Source organism: Idiotropiscis lumnitzeri, chromosome 20 (assembly GCF_059441095.1).
Source record: "Idiotropiscis lumnitzeri isolate Australia: NSW breed Sydney's pygmy pipehorse chromosome 20, RoL_Ilum_1.0, whole genome shotgun sequence".
NCBI classification, from domain to species: Eukaryota; Metazoa; Chordata; class Actinopteri; order Syngnathiformes; family Syngnathidae; genus Idiotropiscis; species Idiotropiscis lumnitzeri.
The window spans coordinates 8,387,793-8,407,506 of NC_142410.1; the positions used below are offsets into that span (position 1 = coordinate 8,387,793).

The 19,714-nt window shown below is 39.7% G+C and overlaps 3 protein-coding genes across 3 annotated transcripts; 1 reads left to right on the forward strand and 2 right to left on the reverse strand.

The window, feature by feature from the left end:
- Positions 1-1,835: 1,835 nt before the first annotated feature.
- Positions 1,836-6,068, reverse strand: noxo1b (NADPH oxidase organizer 1b). The gene is made up of 8 exons (XM_088284698.1): positions 5,938-6,068; positions 5,785-5,865; positions 5,607-5,679; positions 5,318-5,501; positions 5,046-5,245; positions 3,826-3,924; positions 3,409-3,526; positions 1,836-2,749 (listed from the first exon to the last, which is right to left on the reverse strand). Exons 1-8 carry the CDS (start codon positions 6,010-6,012, stop codon positions 2,083-2,085), a joined length of 1,497 nt encoding a protein of 498 aa, XP_088140824.1. The 5' UTR covers positions 6,013-6,068; the 3' UTR covers positions 1,836-2,082.
- Positions 6,069-12,507: 6,439 nt separating this feature from the next.
- LOC148317500 (glucose-induced degradation protein 4 homolog) lies at positions 12,508-16,236 on the reverse strand. The gene is made up of 6 exons (XM_088284700.1): positions 15,827-16,236; positions 15,407-15,466; positions 15,095-15,202; positions 14,914-15,015; positions 14,710-14,840; positions 12,508-13,889 (listed from the first exon to the last, which is right to left on the reverse strand). The coding sequence occupies exons 1-6, from the start codon at positions 16,016-16,018 to the stop codon at positions 13,826-13,828; spliced, it is 657 nt and encodes a 218-aa protein (XP_088140826.1). The 5' UTR covers positions 16,019-16,236; the 3' UTR covers positions 12,508-13,825.
- Positions 16,237-16,297: 61 nt separating this feature from the next.
- atpaf2 (ATP synthase mitochondrial F1 complex assembly factor 2) lies at positions 16,298-19,391 on the forward strand. Its single transcript, XM_088284699.1, has 8 exons — positions 16,298-16,741; positions 16,809-16,853; positions 17,003-17,151; positions 17,358-17,455; positions 17,607-17,687; positions 18,023-18,135; positions 18,287-18,402; positions 18,884-19,391. Exons 1-8 carry the CDS (start codon positions 16,636-16,638, stop codon positions 19,019-19,021), a joined length of 846 nt encoding a protein of 281 aa, XP_088140825.1. The 5' UTR covers positions 16,298-16,635; the 3' UTR covers positions 19,022-19,391.
- The last annotated feature ends 323 nt before the right edge of the window (positions 19,392-19,714 follow it).

A 19,714-nucleotide genomic window follows, 5' to 3' on the forward strand; every position in this document is an offset into this window, starting at 1 on the left:
CCAGTGTAAACACATACATGATTTCTCTTGTTCAATTTGTCCACGTTTTTATTTTTTTTGGGGGGGGGGGGGGGCTGATAATGAGCAACATAATTGCATTTCTGGTAACTTTGAAAAGAGCGCAATAAATGCATCACCTTGGTGAGATAACATCAGAAGCTGCTGTGATGAAAGCACGGAAAGTCCGAGGAAGCAGTCGTGTGCTGGGAATTTGAGTTGTCAAAGGGTCATGAGAGTTTGCTCTCACGAGGATTCTTATTGCATGAGGTTTAAAAAATGTTTGAGCAGAACGTCATCTGGTATTTTGGTCCGTGTGGCACTCGTGGACATTTTGGTATCGTCATTTAACCATGCAAGCATATTTTGGGACGGTTACAGCTTGAATGTTAAAACGTCGTCCAGGTCGTGAAGAACCAAAGCAGCCCCAGACTATGAAATTTTTTTGGATGTCAGTCTGGGTTATTTTGTGATTTCCTCGATGAGTCTTTGTTGCACTCGTGTAGTAATCTAAATCGCCTGAGGACGCCTGTAAAGGTTTACCACAGTTCTCAGTGTTCAGGTTGTTGTTCTAAACTCCTTATTTGGTATTTTCTCTTTTCTTTTGAGAAGAATAGAACTGCTGCTCGTGCTAAAAACACAAAGCAACATTCCAATCAGTTCATTCATCATGGCCTTTGAAGAGTCATTACCAGCCTTTGTTGTGAGGAAGTGAAAGTTGTCACAGAGCCAAAACAGGATTTATGATTTACGCTAAATCTCTATTGCGCGTGGTTTTCATCCACTCAGCATTTGTTGTGCAGATGTCAAAACCAGGACTATATTGGGAAAACAAACAAATAAGAGTACTAGCATTATTAATATTCAGTATTGTCACCTTCTTAAAATTATCTTTTTTTTTTAAACTGAACCAAACACTGATATTATTATATTATTATTTTTTTTATATTATTTAATAATTTTTATTTATATTATTTAATAATTTATATAAATATATATATATATATATATATATTTTTTTTTAATTGTATTTATTTATTTTATTTATTTATTTTATTTTTTTTTTAATTTTCATGTGACTTTGATTTTAGCAGTTGAGGGCCGTCTTGGTAGGGATGGTAATCCAACGAGAGGCTGGCTTTTGCACCCACCCCCTTTACAAAACACAAATTCTAGAATTGGGAGGAGAATTGGGGTCACAATCTGAAAAAAATCTAAGTGAACGGCAACATCGTAGGCCGCCGGTGACTTCAGTTCTCTCTACAGCAAGTCGGCATAATGCATCCTGGTTCTTTTTAAACGGCAAATGATCATGAAATCATCTCTCTTTTTGAGTGGTTGTTAATTTTCGGGTGCTGTCGTTTCTTACAAATCGAAGATATAAGATTTAGACGGATTGGGAAGATTTTTTTTTTTTTTTTTTTTTTTAAATCATGTTACTTGTACTACTGTCAGTCTGACAGTTTTTAAAAAAAAAAAAAAAAAGTGAAAACATTTTTGGGAAAATTGCCAACACCCTTTTTAAGATTCAAGAAAAAAACAATTCCCTAATTGAATGAAGAATCTTCTCCTTCCCATCCATTCATGACATATATCCAACAGAAGAAAGACACATTTTCGTGCGGTACGTTTATGTAATAATCTTGACATCACACATGGTACAACTTCCATTGATTATTCTTCATGCCCGTGAAATGTAAAACTGTTGCTAGGCAGTGACTCTCTAAGAAGCTGAGCAGTAATTCTTTTCGAAATAATGTTGCAATTCAAAACAATTGATACAGAACAAAACAGGAAAGCAGAAAGTAAGTGAAAATATTTAACCTCTCGAGATTCAACAATCCACTTAAGCATCTAAAACAAAATTAACCAACCAGCTGTCGAGTGCTTCATTGAAGCTACGTTACACTTGCTGTAATCTACTTCCTGTAGCTCGATATATTTTATTCCCTCTCTTATCCAGTCAATTACGTTTCTTTTTTTTTGGAGCAAAATAGGTTAAATAGAGAATAAAAAGAAAGCGTGAATGAGAACTCGAATGAATAAATCATGAAGACCCCATTATGTCATATTTGGAACGTGTCCCTACAAGCGAGTGTGGATGTTTGCATCGGGCCACACCTGGAGCCCGGGTTTGGTCTCCAGAATAGCTTTACGGGTCATGGAGGAGCATCGGTTCAAGATCTCCGCCTTCTTGGGTCTGGGTGGCACCATAGGAGCAACCGGGCTTGTGTCGCTGCCTCGGGAACTCAAGCTCCCAGAACTCCCAGAACTTGCATAACTCAGATAACTGGCGCTGGAGTTGCGACGTCCCTGATGGCTACTCTCGCTCGGGCTGAGACTCTGTTGAGGGAGGGGTACGCTCACGTCGGAACTGGATGGTGAAGACAAGCTGCTGACAGAGGAGACGCTGGACTCGGAGCTTGAGCTTCTGCTGATGCTACGGACGCGGCTTTCTAAGCGGGTCTTATTGACCCCGACCCGGCCGGGCAAAGTTTGGGTGTCTGACAGAAGCTCCATGGATCTAGCTTTGGCCAGATAGCCACGCCCACTAGGCTGGACTGCAGAACTTTGCCCCGTATGGGATTCTCTGACAAGCTTGGCTGCAGAAGAAGCATCCAGAGGTGCCCCGCTGATGTTCAGGTTTTGGGTCGATCGATTGAGCTTCTTCTGTAAGCTCAAAAGTCCTGTACAAGGGTTGTTGTAGGGCTGCAGGTACATGGAGGGGACATAGCCCACCTTGCCATTAAATCTAAAACGAAAAAAAAAAAATTGGCTTCACATCTTCTGTTAAGACTTTACAGACCTCGCCTTAGAATGTAATATTTTTTTTGAAATGAATGGATTCATTGTGACAAAAAGATTATTAAGAGTATTAACCTCTGGAGCTGAGTCCGATGGATAGCTTGAATGACATGCAGGAAAAAAGATTCAAATCTTGAACCAATTTTTTGGGGGGTTTTTTCTTTGAATGGGAAATTTTTGTCATCCATCTGGTTTGGACAGGTGTGGTGAAACTACGGCCCGGGGGCCACATGCGGCCCGTTAAACGTTTTTTTCTGGCCTGCCAAACTTTGAAAAAATAATTAAATGAATCAAAACTTGTTTATTTTTTATTTTCTAAATACTCTAGTGTGCAAACACATAGATTTTGTTGTAATGTTTTTGTACAATGAAAATTATTTTTTTTAATTTTTTTTTTCACAGATGAGATGAGATAACGTTTTGCGTATGAGCGACACTTTTGTTATTCGTTTAAGAAATTTTTCCCATGGTTAATTAAATAATCTGTTCAAGTGCCTCTGTAATAGAATAATTAATTCCAAATCAACACTGGGGTGTTGAACAGGAACGGATTACTGAAGTTTGAAATGTGCAACACAATAAGAGTTGATCTCCATATTGGGTTACCTGGTGAGCCACCAGCCGTCATCGGACACCCGAAGCACCTCCACCACGGAACCAATGGGCACAGACACTTCATCCGCTTTCTTTGTGAAGTAATTTCTTACGGCGCAGTAGAGATCACCTTCGTAGGACAATGAAGACAAAAACAGGCTTAGCGAAGTTGTCATGAATCATCTGTGTTTGTCTCAAGGGCAAAACACTGACGCGACGCTGCAAATGTTTTGGACACGAGGAATTTCACTAATTGCATTGTTTCTCTGTACAAGTTGCACTTGTTGATTGTGACTTGTTTGACTTTTCTTTTTTTTTTATCTTCTTGGTTCATGCTCTCAGGACATCTTTTGTTGGATTTTCAAGCTAATTTCACTTGAGAGATTGGTATGACGCGAGTCTGAAAACCAAATCATGTCAATGTGGCACCTTGCCACTGTGGTCCTCTCTCATTGTCTTCTTCTTTTTCCAGATAGGGAGCGGGAAACCAGGCGATGCACTTGTCCTCATTCTCCACCAGCCACCAACCTGATGAGGAGAGTAAAGAGGTAATTATGTTATATTTTATATTATATTGTGTTTTAATATTAGAATTTGATGTTTTATCTCCTTCAATGTTTGTTTGAGAGGTACGACCCAAAAACTAGATCAACTTTTGGAGGGTCAAGGACTCTTTCAAATTTGTATAAGTTTGACGTTGAAAATGAAGGGATACGGGCGGGCGGTGGCGGATGATTGTTAGGAATGTTTATCGCGTATGTCGTCATTTGTGGTATGTATGCATACTGTATGTGCTGTATCGAGAGTATTTCGGAGGTATGTACATCCATCCATCCATTATCTGTTCTGCTTCTCCTCACATCTGTCTTCGGGCAGGAGGCGGGGCACACCCTCAACTGGTTGCGAGCCAATCGTAGGGTAAGGACGAACTACCATCCATCAGAGGTACTCAGACTCCCATTTAACATGAATGTGAATGTGATTGGTTAATTATGTACATAGCCACCTCAGTTACAGGAGGGTGTGCACACTTTTGCAACCACATTCTAAAATGGAACATTTTTTTTCAGGTTGCATGCCACTTAATCAGCGGAAAAGGTTTTTTATATATAATCCTGGAGTTTAGGGGTGTGTAGACTTATTATAGCCACTGTTTTGTAAGAACATAGGGCATGTATATATTGCAAATAATTTATTTAATTGATTAATTGAATTAATTGATATTTGTTTAATTGATAATTGCAAATAATTTATTTAATTGATTAATTGAATTAATTGATATTTTTTTAATTGATAATTGCAAATAATTTATTTAATTGATTAATTGAATTAATTGATATTTTTTAATTGATAATTGCAAATAATTTATTTAATTGAATTAATTGATTTTTTTTAATTGATAATTGCACATAATTTATTTAATTGATTAATTGAATTAATTGATATTTTTTTCATTGATAATTTGTCATTTATCTTGGTAATGGTGACGGATTTAAGATTTTTCAGCATGGCATATTTATGTTTTTTCATTTCCTGTTTTTTTGTTTTATATTGCTGATTTGAAAAAAAAAAAAAAAAAAAAAGGTTCATTCAAATTCAAATATGCAAATTTGTACAGCTGACGTCAATCAGAGCAGTAGTCGACTCACCAGCAGGGTCCTTGATGAGGACTTCCAGCGTTTCATCCATGGCCACTTTAAAGGGCCGGTTGTTGGTATCTTTGGTCTCGTATGCAGCCACGCAGCGGTACGTCTCGGTGACAAACGGGCGAGTAACGGGGCCACCTCCTCCTCCGCCCTCGCTTCCTCTTCCTTTCCCCGAGCTGTCATCTGACAGCAGGATCATAACACTGAGAGGACACGGAAGTCAGACTCTCAATTTCGCTTTATCACCATTGACCAATCAACGAGGAGAAATCTACCTGTTCTTGGTGAAGTCTTGCACCATGTCGTGGTCGAGTGGCGTGAAGAATTGGGTGACCTCTGAACTACAGGTCACCATTTGGTCACACACGAGCAGCTTGTTGCAGTAGCTCTGCAAGTCCTTCATCCGCTGGATCGATCGCTTGGATCGACTCTGCTGGAGGCCGTTCTTCTGAGACTCCCCTGAGGAGAGGACTTGGATTTAGTCGTTTTAGAAATGGAGGGTTACCATGGCGATCGATGACTCCATTAGTGGATGATAATTCTCTTCACAGAAAATGATCTTACCTTTAAATTTTGGGATCATTCTGTTGTTATTCTGTGAAGAGTTGAAAAGGGGAAACTTCTTCTTCAACTGCTTCTGTTTGGGCAACAAAGAGGTTATTAATTTATGTCTTAAAAAAAAAAAAAAAAGGAAAGACATTTGCGAGTGTAAATTTTTTTTGGGAAGAAAAGCAAAGCTTACATGAAAGTTCTTGAAATCACCATAAGACCTGTAGACAATCACTTCATTCTCATCCGACCACAGCACGGATATCATGAACATCTGTAAAAGTAATCATCAACCCAAATTCATATTTTGATGTTCCAATTTCACTTCTCAAAGCATCGCACTCACCTTCAGTTTGGGTGTCTCCCTGTGCACGGCTCCGATGATACGAGCGGAGAACACAAAGCGCTTTTCTGCAGGCATCTTGAGCTGCTTGAGGCGCCACTCTGGTGGGGGTGGAAATTGTAAACGGCGTTCGAGGTTGCAATTGCAGTGCTGCTGCCGGCGGCTGGCTGCCTCGTAAATAGTGGCCCGTCTGGTGGGTGGAGTCACGTCCACAGCCACTCCCACTTGGCACGCGGCCTGCTGCCATAAATGGAAGACTGGACGTGAGCAGTGCCGAGCTGCATTTGATTTTGTGGTTGCTTGAAGAAAAGTGTGAGACGATTTATGGCAAGGCAACTTGTGGCTAATTCATACCCTGAGCATCTGACACTTCCTGGCCGAGATGAAAATCGCCATGCGGGAGCATCCTTCTGACTCGGCCGGGGTTCTTTTTATATCTCACATAATTGTTGTCAGTATCATGAGAATCTCGCAGAGGTATTACTTTAACAATGATGGTGCAGAATTGCACTGCGCCAAATTGAGAAGTTTAAATATCCGACACACTTCTCGGTCTGATGCAAACTAAACCGACAGTAATAAATATTTTGTTCAAATGAAATCTGACATCTGTAATTGTCAACATGCACCAGACTTGGTAATTTGGGATCCTTTGAATCGTGCATCTATTTCCGTGATACACACCTTTGCCAAAAATATGACGGGATCGTGTTTGATTGAGGGCATGCTTGCATTCTGGAATGTACATTTGAAGTGGTTGTGTAACTCCTGTTGGGTAATGATTTGTTAGACATGCGACATACCGGCGACGAACACAAAATTTAAGATTGCAATAAATGCTTCAGGCCATAACTAGGGCGGAATATATTTATTTTTATTTATATATATATATATATATTGCCCATTCAAACCACTTATATCTTCCCGTCAGCTGTTTTTATTTCGACAATTACCTGAAGGAGTCCCAACTGCTTTATTGAATTTATGCACGTGCAGTCACTCCGCACTTGTCATGTGGCAGCAATATTTCTTATCAGCCACTCGGCCAGCTCTGCTTGAGTGCATCTGTGCGTTTTTGTGTGTGTGTGTGTGTATATGTCAGTGTGAGACTGAATAGCAGGTGTCTCTTCAAAGACGCTCTGAAAAAGTCCCTCTTGAGTGGCTTACCTCAACCACTCATTAGACGAGAGCATGTAGTTCCTGTATGAAGCCATGCCAGGATTTCTTCTGTTTGACGCAAACGCAAACACACACACACACACACCCCCCACACACACACACAGCATCCATCTTTCAGACAGCATCAGTGAAAAGGCCAGTAGTGTCCTTGCGGCTTTGTGTGCCTCTGGTGAAGATGTCAACACCTGAGTTTAAAAGCCACGTGAGGTTTCCCACTATTGCGCAAGGAGCACATGAAGCACAGTGATGGGTGCACCGTGCATTTGTCACCTGGAACTGACCAATCTTAATCATGTTGCAAACATAGCAATGATAATTTAGAATGATTCTAATTTAAATAAATATATAAATAAATAAATAAATATAAATAAATTAAGAAATATAAATAAATAAATGAATGAAAAATAAATAAATAAATAAATAGATATAAATAAATTAAGAAATATAAATAAATAAATGAAAAATAAATAAATAGATAAATAAATAAAAATAAATGAATGAATGAATGAATGAATGAATGAATGAATGAATGAATGAATGAATGAATGAATTAATGAATTAATGAATAAATTAATAAATACATGAATAAATAAATAAATAAATAAATATATAAATAAAACTATCGGAAACAAAAATGTAATACAACAGCATGCAAGAGTGACGCCGATATTTCTAAGGAGCCATAATGTATGTGGATCAGTGCTTTTCGTTCAATTTTTATTTTCTTCAAAAATGCCTGTCCCTCTTATTGTTCGGCGTGATTATCTTTTATCAAACGCTGCAGTGTGTTTTTTGTAGCCTCATGACATGTATTCTGACCACATTTATTTTCTAATTGTTGTGACATGCCACCACAACACACTGGCGTCACTGTAATGCGACGTCTCCAGGAACTACAACACTAATGAAAGGATTCTTTTTTTTTTATGATTAGAAATTCAATATTCACATTTCATTCCTAATTTATAATTAACATGTCTTTAAGTCTTGAGAGTAAATTGAAGTGGCTACCCACTAGTATAAATCCCCATGGCGTCATTTTTTTGCGGCTTTCACAAGCAACTCTTTGTCCGCACGCACCCAACCATAATAACCCCCCCCTCGCCCGACCTATGCAGGTGCACAGCGTTTTTGTCATTTAAATCCATCTGCGCGACATGTGCAATGAAGTATGATTGCCAAAATCCCCACAAATTGAGTAAAACCAGCACGTGCACGACTGCAAAGACTCAGCTATGTCATTATAGGCGTAATAAAATAAATCCGGGCACAATGTGGCTCAGGTGGTACAATGGTTTGGAGTTTCAATCCTGAGCCCTTTTGACCACGTCAATTTGTTCATGAGCAAGACGCTCCCAATATGACTCATCAGAGTGTGAATGAGGAAACTGTGTTAATCTTAAAGCACCTTAAAGTTCGAAAAATGCTGCACGAGTGAAAGGCAAATTTTATGGGTATTTGCCAATGACTCAACCCAGAAACCAAATAAGGAAGCAGAAGGAGAAGGAAGCAGCAGTCCTTTTATTGTACTTTTCATAAGGAAGGAAATCTGCGTTTAATCTAAACATAGTTGTTTCATAAAATTATTCAAAATTATTATATGAACTACTTTTACACGTCAATTTTAATTGCTACATTTACAACAAATGGACTTGAGGCGGAGTGTGCAGATAAGAACGTGCAATGACACCCGAGTCATAGACAACCTATCACTAAGTGTAAATGTAGAGCCACTGCTGGGAAAACACCATACAAAAAAAAAAAAAAGAGAGCACACAAAAGAGAAATTAGCAGTGAGAAACTTTGAATTCTAATCATCCTAAATAAATTGCTTCTACTACCTGAATGATAACTGCAGTACTTACCGGTCATTACTTTGAAAAGAGAATTAAAAGAAAGTATTTTAACAAAGGTGTGTAAAGGCCAAAATAATGACCTCATGCACACAGAAAAAAAATCACAATCTATCATAAATGAAAGATTTTTTTTAACAGATTTTTCTGTGTGTGTGCGTGTGTGTGTGTGTGTGTGTTTATGTCTGTGTTGCATGTTTTTTGTGTGTATGTTTATAAATCCTTTTCTGTTTTTTGGATAATTTTTTAGTATTATTTTTTTTAATTATTTTGAAACAAGCAAGAGTTTTTTTGTTGTTTTTTTTCGGTGGCCGATTGGTGTTTTTAGTGGGTTTGATTTTTTTTTTTTTTGTTGGGTGTGAAAGGTTTTGATTTGGGAGGTTTTTGGTGAGTGACTGTTTTTTGTGTTACCTGGCGTGTCAAAGAGTTTTTGCTATGTTGACAGACTTTTGGGGGGGTGTATATTTTAGTGTGTGTGGGAGAGTTTTTTGTGTGAATTCCTTCATTTGTTGTGTGTAAGAGATTTCTGGAAAAAAAAATTTACGGGTGAAAGTGATAGGTTTTGGGGGAGTGCGGGAGTTTTTTTTTTTATTGTTTCGGTATTTGCACAGGTTGAGATATTTCCCCCCCACCCCCATGATGTTGAAAATCAATTTGTAACCGTTCACTCATACAGTCCATAAGACTTACACAGCCCATAAAATGTACAAACTCAAAATCACGCTAGGGATCTTTTCAGTCTGACGCAACAGGCTTGTGTCGAAAGTGGATCATAAAGATGGAATGCCGAAGGTAACCTAAAAGCAAATTGAAGACAGTCCCGGGAATGCTAAACCGTCTTCTGTGGAGACAAATGTTTACTTTGCACTTTGCACGCTTGAGCAACCACTAAATTATGTCCCAAATAAATAAATAAATAAATAAATAAAGCTTTGCTTGATAGAAACAGTAATGGCAAAATTTTCCGAAAATATATTTGCATTTAATAACATTGCAGTACAATGACATCAGAAAAATAAGCAGAACGATCTTTTTAAGCCCAAGAATGTAAAATGTCAACTCAACACCAACCGTATTTAGATCGCAATTTAAAACAACCACGGCTGTATGCCAAGTGCTGTACATGAAGTAAGTCACGCGATAAAATAATAAATAAATAATTAAGACAGTCGCAAGCACAAAAACAGTAAAAAAAAAAAAAGAGGAAAGTACTTTTATAGCACCGGTGGTGACCAGATTGAGAATGTTATCTGTAAAATTATTTTTACGAGTGCGTAGGGGGGCTATCGATGAGCTTCTCGGCATTCCTAACTGTTTCGCTCCCTATAAAACACTTGCCAGTGAACAATATAGCTCATGCCATTTTCCCAAGGAGGTGCAAGTGTTTTGGAAATAGGTCCTCAGACTTAAGTAACAGCTCGGTTCTCACTCCTTCGAGTTGACAGCAACCTTTGTTTGCCTTCATGTGGCATTCCACAAGGTGTGTTTTTTTGCCCTCTTTTGTTTGTCTCCTGCGCCGCCACCGACGAGCTTCCGACACTTGATCACGAACATGCAATTTGATGGATGGCATTTAATCACTTCCTTTTGACCCTGAGTAAGAGATCATGATGTAAGTTTCAGTCGCTTAATGTAAAACGACACTGCATCCTGCGGAGACGTGAACTTTTTTTCCACTCATTACCATGACTCACATTGTCATCTTGTTAAACTCTGAAAACGATGTCAAACATCAGGAAATAAATGAACAGAAACTCATAAAAATCTCTAAATAGTTGAGATAGTGATGCTGCGTCATCATTAGGAAAATTATTATTATTTTAATATATTAATAACTCGAGCTGCAAGCAGCTTAAAAGGCGCCTTCACAATCCTGGGATGTTGGGGGTATTGACAAATGAAGGGTTTTAATCTGATTATCATTGTATCTATAAGTAAAAAAAAAAAAAAATGAGCAGCCCGATAGCATCACAGCTCACAACATTGCATAAGGGTTTGACATAAGCAGATAACCGTGACTCGAACCACAAACGAAAACCAGTCAGGCGGAGTCTCCTAGACTTCAAAATTGCATCGTCCTTAAGACTGCAACTTCACAATTCATGAGGTAAACATGACTGTCATTCATCCAGAGCATGTTACATGTTTCACCTCTCATTAGAACAGGCTTCATCAGTTCACACAGAGGGGCGGGGCCAGGAGCAGATGGATGGCGTGTTTTGGTAAAATCACCTCATCGGAGGAGAAAAATACATTTAATTTTAAATGATAGTGAACTAAAGCATGACAACAAAAGAAAATAAAACATGAACAATTTAATTTTTTTCAAGTTTGGCGGGCCGGATTAAAACCTTTAAGGGACCGCATGTGGCCCCCGTGCCGTAGTTTCCCCACGCCTGCTCTACATCCTAGCCCATTCAATTACAGTGCGATGGTGAGACCTCGTCGGAATAAAATCCTCAGACATGCTCGTTTGGTTCATCGAAAACTTAAAATTTCTAATTGACTGGCGGCCTGTTAGAGAAAACCCCGCCTCTTGCTCAATGTCATCTGAAATGAGCTCTATCTTACCTGTGACCTTGAACAGTAGAAAAATAATAGCTTTGTTTTCTCATACTTTCAATCAGTGCGGTGTTCTACTTGGCTTACTTCCAAGCCCCTTTTGGGTTTAGTTTGCATCTCTCGCTCTGACAACTCTAAGCTCATAGCAACCAATGTGATCAATTTAACAATTTGTCCACTCAATCTCATTTTCAAGGGCAACATAGAAAATGTTTCTTATTTTTCTTGTTGATTTCCATTACATAATCGCAAACAGTAAAGTTCTCTGACCCGTTTAACCTTTGCTACTTATCTGACGCTGTAGGTTGCCAACTTGACGGGTGTAGACTGTCGACGCCACTATTAGGATTCAAACGGCTCCAAGGGGAACTTTGACAGTTCATACCTGAAAACTAGTTTTCCAATGTCAGTCTGAACACATCTTTAAGTTATATCCTCATGCACATTGCTCCAAAAAATTAAAGCGCTTTTACTGAGTGAGGTTCAGGTAGTGCGGTGTCCATCAAGGCTCACTACCAAGCCCGTTTAAACATAATAGTGAGAATTTCCTCGGTTGCTTTTTTTCTGTGTTTACTTTTCCAACTGTATTTCCTCCTGGAAGGAACTGTAGTTTTTTTTTCTGTATCAGCTAGGGTAGTAACTTGTTGACGCTTGATTCAGTGTTGCAGAAATTATTAACGGAAGGCCTTTTGCCATAGGATGTCTGAAAAGTTGCTGTGGACTTGTGTATTTTTTCATTAATATATAATTGTCTTGTACATACAGAACATATTTTATATTGAAATGTATTTCTATTTTTTTTTTATAAATAGCATACATTGCAATATAAAATAGGGTAGGAATGTTTATTCTGTGCACAGTTACTTTCCGCATAACTTATTTTGTCTTTTGTTAATTGATGTGGTTGTTAATCCATGTTCAGCCACTAGAGGGAAGCAAATATTAAAGAAAAAAAAAGAGTAAGATCACAGTGAGCAGGTTCGTTTTGATATGATTTCTCTTTTTCAAATCCATGGTTCATTCTATACAATCAGTCAATCCAATTCAGGCTCAAACACACATCTTGATCTGTTATAACACAACTCTGATAAAACTTTTGAAAACATGGCACAGTCACATGACAAGGGAACATGATTCGGGACTTCATAGGTCATTTTAACAAAAATAGTTCCTTTAAATGAAGATAAGATTTTTCTTTCGTTTCATATACTCTTAAGAATAGAATAAAATCTCTGGGGGGGGGAAATGGAGGCTTGTTGTTTGGAGAGCGCTATGTTGAACATGTTGCATAGTCAAAAGAGACGTCAATGGATGGAATGGGGAAGGGGCTATAAGTTATAAGGGGACACATAAAAAAGCTCTTTGTTGAATGCAGAGTGCAGAGCCGGGTAAAAAATACTCTTGTTATAATACTTAAACGTGACTGATTTGTCTCTCAATACTCCAAACCGCCAAACACTTTAAAAGTAGTTAAAAAGCTTTTTTTTCCCTCCATCTAGCTTTGAGCTTGTGTCCCAAGGAGGGGGGGGGGGGCATGTGAGCATTCGCATTAATAACATAATGAAATTCATCTTTGTGCAAATGTAACAATAAAACAAACATCCACTGCAATCACTTGTGATTAAAAAGCATATCTGACAAACTCGGAAAAAGGAAGAAGGGGATTTGCTTGTTAAGCGTGTCGCCCATTCGGGGTCATCAAAGTGCCGCCAAGTAGCCATCTTTTCGGATAGACTCACAAAAATATCCCCTTGGCAGGCAAAGAACTGGCTTGGACCAAATAATGTATATACTGTCACGTCAAGCCTTTTGGCTGATTAAAGCTCCGTTTGAAAAACCTGAAGAGCCACAGTTCTTTCTTTGCGTCTTGTTTATCCAAACAGATCCCCCTCAGGGAATCCTTGTCCAACCCTTGTCAAACACGCACTTAGCTTATAAAGTGTCTTGAGGAAGTGTGCCAAATATTACAAAACAAAAGCCAGACATTTAAACGTAAGACGGTTAGGAACAACCAGACCCGGACTTTTGATGCTGATTCCGACTTTACGCGCTCCAGCCAGGGAGCTCAACTGCATTTCCTTTTTCCATTTTTTTTTTTTAACCTCGTCCAATACGCATACATTCAAATGTCCCGCCGCATCCACCGGTCCGCACGCTGTCCGTCCAACTGACAAGCCCGTGTTCGCTGGATGTGTCTTCTAAAGATCCTGTACTGTCTTTTTTGTAGCCTCAGTAGCATCTGCAGACCTCTGCTTCGCCTCAAGTCCATCGAACAAGATCCACGATGCCAGTCGGTGTCACCGGAATTCATAGATGGCGGCGCTGTGCTCGGGGACGTGGGTGAGGTTTAGAGATTGGTACCTGAGTGAGGTGAGACGAAAGGCAGCGTGACCAAATTAAGTCATTTGATTGCGTAAATAACCTGACCCATCTGAGGGTTTAAAACGCCAACTGTGGCCATTGATCACAAATGTTTGCCCACGATTGCTGCAAACCAAAATGTGTTCAATATTCCAGGTTCTAAAACAACATATGGGAATGAATTCAAATTACGTTTCGACCGCCTCCGTCAAAACGGTGCAAAACTTAACCTGATGCATTGCAGCCTGTTGCTTGGGTGACAATACAACAGGAAGTGAAAATGTGAAAAGGCAAATTTTTAAATAAATATGACAACGCTTGCTCATGGTGCTCAAACACATTTTACACAATGTCAGTAAGACGTGTACGATTAGTAATTTTGTGTACTACTTAGGCGCCCCATGTGTCATTCCGCTCAGAACTGCCATGCCAATTGGCTTGTGCAAACATGCCAATAAACAATTTTCTTCTTTTGCCGTTTCTGTACGACCGCAGCAATTTAGCGGGGCTGTTAATGATTCCCCACTTTGGAGGAAAAACATTTAATATTCCACCTGAGCAAACTCACATGGTGCTTGCCAAAGTGAAAAGGAAAGTGTCACTCATTGATTTCATGCAGAAGGGTGACATTGCATTAAAATCAAGGAACGCGCATGGAAACGAGCGCTTGAATATTAACTGGAAATTAAATACACCTGAATATCCTCATTAAATGTCACGTTGTGACAGCAAAGCAGATAAAAGTGTCACGGTCATGCTGACAATCTCCAGCTGTTCTCTTCCAGCTGTTGTTGCACAACAAAGGTTGTGCCCTGGTTACCATTCTGAGCTGCGGTGGTAGTAGTAGCCCTCAATCGTTGCTGTGGATTTCTGGAAGCAAATGTAGTAAAATCCAGCAAAGGAAGCGCCACTGATGTCTTTGATTGTGTGGTCTGGGACCAGGAACTGCTCCTAGTGATAAGTAAATATATCTGATATTATTAAATGCACCGTCTCAAGCTCCCGTGATAAAATCACGCCTTACCTTCCACCTCATAAAAATATAGTCGGAATTTGTAAGATCCTCATAGTCAAAATCATCCGAGTTGAACGTCTTTGCATACTGGTAGAAGGCCTGGAACTTGCTCTAGTGACAAAGAGGAAACATTGGTCGTTCCAGAAGAAACCTGCTACATGTAGCACCTTAAACAAGAGTATACAAATACCCAGTGTTTGCGGTCCACATCCTCATCTGCATCCCACTTTCGGGTGAGAAATGGTCGTTTTCTGCTGATAATCTCTCCAGCAAAGAACGTGGTGAGAGTTGGATATTCCTGCCCCAACAGACAAGTTTTCATTTTGAAATTAACCGACATGTGCATCCTTCTCTTCACAGCCATCTTAGTGGGCTCTTTGATTTCAGACGGAGGCCATTTTTATCACAAATTAAAAACTAGCTGGGGGATGATGTAGCAACCGATGACTAATAACAACAAATTAAGAAGGATCTATCAGAAAGTGATAATGGCCCGGCTCACCTCTGTTAGTCCTTTTATTTTCAGGTAACCACAAAGGTAAGATGCCGCCATCGTGACGTGCTGAAGGAAGAAAAAAAACCGTAAGCAAGTTGGCATCAACATCAAAACAGAATTGGGAAGTTAATAATGCCGCCATCGCGTATATAACACACAAACGATACAGCAAAGGGGGAATTGCTCACATTTAAATCTAGAAGTGCAAAATTCAACCTAAGTGTTACTTGTGAATGAGATGTGTTATTATGTAGTAATAACTGTTGCAGTGGCTGTTAGTGTTGATTCAGGCAATGCTAACAGATTGCTAGCTCGGCGAGCTAGGCCAATGCTCATTGATTCTCCAACTGTCAATCATCACGCCCCCGTTTGACAGATCACCATTGCCCCTCACAGTTCACCTTTCGCGTCACCTCAAATGCCCACCTGCAAAACAACTTCCACGTCGTACGAGTTGCCTTTACTCTTTTGGTGCCCCCTGAACTTGGAGCCGCTATACAACAGCGAAGTGACAACACCGGGCTGCTGGGTGTTGATCGGGGGCGGAGGGATAAGCGAGGCCGAGGATGCGAAGGCCGCGCACTGGGAGTCGCCAATGTATCCAGCGGGGACAGGCATGGCTCCCGCTTCGCTGGCGTATTACCCACACTGGTCAATCGCCGTCTGCGTGATGGCGGCGTCCACGAAGAAGCGTTCAGGGGGCTGAAGCTGTCCTCCAGCCTCCAAAATCCCCTTGAAACCTGAACGCCGTAGTTTGCCAGGGACCGAGCTCCCAGGAAAGTAAGTGGACTTCGTCGCAACGATGAAGGCAAAAGCATCCGCACCTCCCATTGGCTAATTATATTCGACGTGCTTATATCCCATATTCTTATTGGTTGAATTGGCGAAAAGCTTCACGGGTTTAGAATGTAGTTTTTTTGTATTGTGTAAGAGTACAAACCGTGCCCTGGAAAACTACAATTCCCGACTCTAAAATATAACTGGCGCTTGACAGACGCAGAAGGTCACGCATGCTTTTCTGCACTGGAGCTGCAATTGCGATGAGAAATCCAGTAGGGAGACTTTATTACCCCGGTAATTATTTCACTAGTGCCGTCAAAATGCGATGTAAATGCTCATAACTACACACGAAATAATGTGGCGTCTCGTTAACTAAAAACAACAACCCAGCGTGTTTGTGACCCTTAGCTAACCTAGCATTCCTCAAACATAGCACACCTAGCATCATCGCTGCAATGTTTAGAAGCCTCGCAAGACTCCACCATCACTTCGAAAATGCCTTGTCCCTTTGTAAAATACGCACGAATCCCCGCCACTTAAAATACTCATCAGCGGCAACAGGTAAGATAATGCATGATAGTTTTCGTCATCTGCACTGTAAAGACTCGATATTCTTGTTTGGTTCCAGAGAGAAAAATATTTTATCAGGACGTCAGTTTATCCCAAGGTGAAGGTACGTGTACTTCTAAACTTGTGAATTTGTGATCGCAGTCCCTACAGTACGCATTTCCCATGTCACACTAGGAATTATTGTGGTTGTTATTTATCACAGATGTTCTTACTCGAAAAGATAATACTTTGTTATTCAACTGACTCCATAAGGAGGTTTATTTGAGATAAACCTAGACAGAAGGAAGCTGAAAACTCCTGGAGGGAAGCTGTTCACAGTGCCAAATGAAGCCCTTGCCATCGCCGTGGCAACTGAGTGGGATGCTCAAAGGGATACCCTCAAGTTTTACGCTATGCACTTGGTAAGAAATCAGAAATCCCTTTATTGTCATTGTACTCAAGTGTGCAACGACATTAGAGGCTCGTCACCTGACATTCAAGTCAAGTGTCGTTCATGTAAGTGTGTGTAATATTTTGCAAAAAAAATGTACAGTCACAGTCAATCAATTTTATTAATTTTGTTCAATCGAAATGTAAAAATAGGACTATACTGTTTTTCTTTTTGCAGACGACACTTTGCAACACTGCTTTGGACAATCCCACACAGCGCAACAAGGAACAAATGATCAGCGCTGCGTTAAAATTTCTGGAGACAGACACCGTTTGGTATGTTACTTGCATACACCATTTCCTACTTTTATATATTTGTAATGTAAATTGAAATACCTTATAACAGTGCTGGTAGTGATCATCAGAAAGAAATTGTTGAAAGACATAATGTGCAATCTGGTCTAAATTAAGATGATGATTGATCTAGTTACAGAGTTGAAGAGCCCTATGGTTTGGTTGATCTCCAGAAGAATGAGTGGGACCCTGTATTGCAATGGATTGAGAACAGGTAATCGTTCATTAATTGGCATGCACTCGCCAACCACAGGATTAGGGACACGACCAGCACACGCCAAAGAAAAGTGTTACATTACACAGTTTAACTAATAGTTTACAAAGATAATAATGCTCGGATCAGAAATTTAGATTGATGCTGTCAGAGTGGGATTGTTATTACAAGTTTGCAGATGTAGTGCAATGTTGTCCAATATTTTCCACTCATTTACATAGTTGGAAATGGCAACCATAATAAATAGAAAAAATATTGTGTGACTTGTGAACGTACGCAGACTAGAAGGCCATAAAGGACTTTCCATATGTTCATTAGTTTTATGTAAATTTCAGATATAACGTCACTATCGGCTCCTCATCCAATATTATGGGCCCTGACATCCCTCAGGCAACCAAAGACACATTCTACCAACATCTCAAATCGTACAACTTCTGGTCTCTCACAGGTAATGCATTTTGAATTAAATGCATCGTTTATTTGGTATTAATAAGTACTGCTATTGGCAAATTACATGTATGCAGTTTAGCAGCTTGTCTCAAATTTCAGCTGATGTTACCGGAGTAGAGCTCCGTAATAATTTTATTTTTTCCATGTAGGACTTGAGTACGTGATCACCCAGCTGAAGTCTGTCGTGTTATCACTTGGGATGATTGACAGACATCTGAGTGTGGAGCAGGCTGTGCTGCTCTCCAGACTGGAGGAGGAATACCAGGTGCAACACCCAGGCTGGATGTATTTTTAATTATTTTATTTTTTTTACCTTGCACTTTAAATTCATCATCCAGGTACTCCTGCAGAAACGTAAATGTGTTCTATCAATTCAAATCCCTCAAGGGGAAATTTAAATTCAGACACTGAATTCCTAAAACATGTTAAAACACTATTATAATGTCCCTGATTTATTGACACTCCCAGAGAGGTGTTAAAAAATATATTGTAGTTATAGTTTGCAGTGGTGCGAAATTGTGCTGCGTCATATTGTTTGTTTAATTTCTAGTCAAACTATTAGACACAGCTCTCAGTATGATGCATTGCACTTATAAACCACTATGAACTACATTGCTGTACTGTACACACACAAAAATTCATCAATACATATTTAAAATAGATTATTTTTGGTCAGCAGCAATGGCATGATGAAATTATATTTGTTGTTGTGTCAACTAATTGGCCTTGTTTCTCCTCCCTCACAGATTCAGTGCTGGGGAAATGTGGAGTGGGCTCACGACTATGACATGTATGAGCTGAGGGCTCGCACCGCTGCCGGTGCTCTGTTTGTGCAACTCTCGTCTGAAAGTTCAACTGTCAAGCACAAACTTTTGCAGGACTGAGGAAAAAGCCTGCATGCTCAAAAAATAAAATGCAAACTTCCAGCCCAACTTTAATTTTGGTTTGTGACTGATGCCATGTGTGACACCACCTCCCAAGTCTCCAGTTGGTTCTCAATCATCTGTGACATTTTTAGACACTCTTCATGATTTGAATGGAGCCCGTCCCAGCTGACTTTGGGCGAGAGAAAAGGGTACACCCTGAACTGCTGGCCAACTGTCTGCTACATTGAACTGTGTTAAATGGGTGGAGAATGCACAATGTTCTCCCTCTGTTAACAGGCAAAGGATTTAGTTGATAAAATGTGATCATGTTCTGTTCCTCTTCTATGGTCTTGATTAAATATTGTAAAATAAATACTGTGAAATGTAATTGTTGTTTCTGACCCAAACGTCTGCATGAGCATCCGCAAGAAATATACATAGAACAATGCGGTCAATCACCGTCATCATTTAAAATTGCAAAGCGCTAACAAATATAGACAAGTGTACGTTTGTCTTTTTTCCACACCGGTCGACATGCAGCAAGTACGCAATAAAAAAATAACAAAAAACGTGTACACTTTACTTTTACAAAATCAGAACAAGCGACACACAACCATATCAGCATTTGTGTTTTACAATGGCAACCTTTGGAACCTCTATTTATAATCGTCTCGCCTCGATGATTGAAGTCGCGACTGACCAATCGCATTA

Bases quoted from the DNA above. Each gene is read 5' to 3' on its own strand.
- LOC148317500 (XM_088284700.1), bottom strand. From the start codon at position 16,018: ATGCCTGTCCCCGCTGGATACATTGGCGACTCCCAGTGCGCGGCCTTC. The intron at 15,016-15,094 runs GTATTTGTATAC...CTTTGTCACTAG, and splicing joins ATGTGGACCGCAAACACTGG to AGCAAGTTCCAGGCCTTCTA. The intron at 13,890-14,709 runs GTAACCAGGGCA...CACCTCACTCAG, and splicing joins TACCACCGCAGCTCAGAATG to GTACCAATCTCTAAACCTCA.
- noxo1b (XM_088284698.1), bottom strand. From the start codon at position 6,012: ATGCCTGCAGAAAAGCGCTTTGTGTTCTCCGCTCGTATCATCGGAGCC. The intron at 3,925-5,045 runs GTGAGTCGACTA...TCTCCTCATCAG, and splicing joins CCTCATCAAGGACCCTGCTG to GTTGGTGGCTGGTGGAGAAT. The intron at 3,527-3,825 runs GTGCCACATTGA...TGTCCTACGAAG, and splicing joins GAGAGGACCACAGTGGCAAG to GTGATCTCTACTGCGCCGTA.
- atpaf2 (XM_088284699.1), top strand. From the start codon at position 16,636: ATGTTTAGAAGCCTCGCAAGACTCCACCATCACTTCGAAAATGCCTTG. The intron at 16,742-16,808 runs GTAAGATAATGC...GTTTGGTTCCAG, and splicing joins ATACTCATCAGCGGCAACAG to AGAGAAAAATATTTTATCAG. The intron at 18,136-18,286 runs GTAATGCATTTT...TTTTCCATGTAG, and splicing joins CAACTTCTGGTCTCTCACAG to GACTTGAGTACGTGATCACC.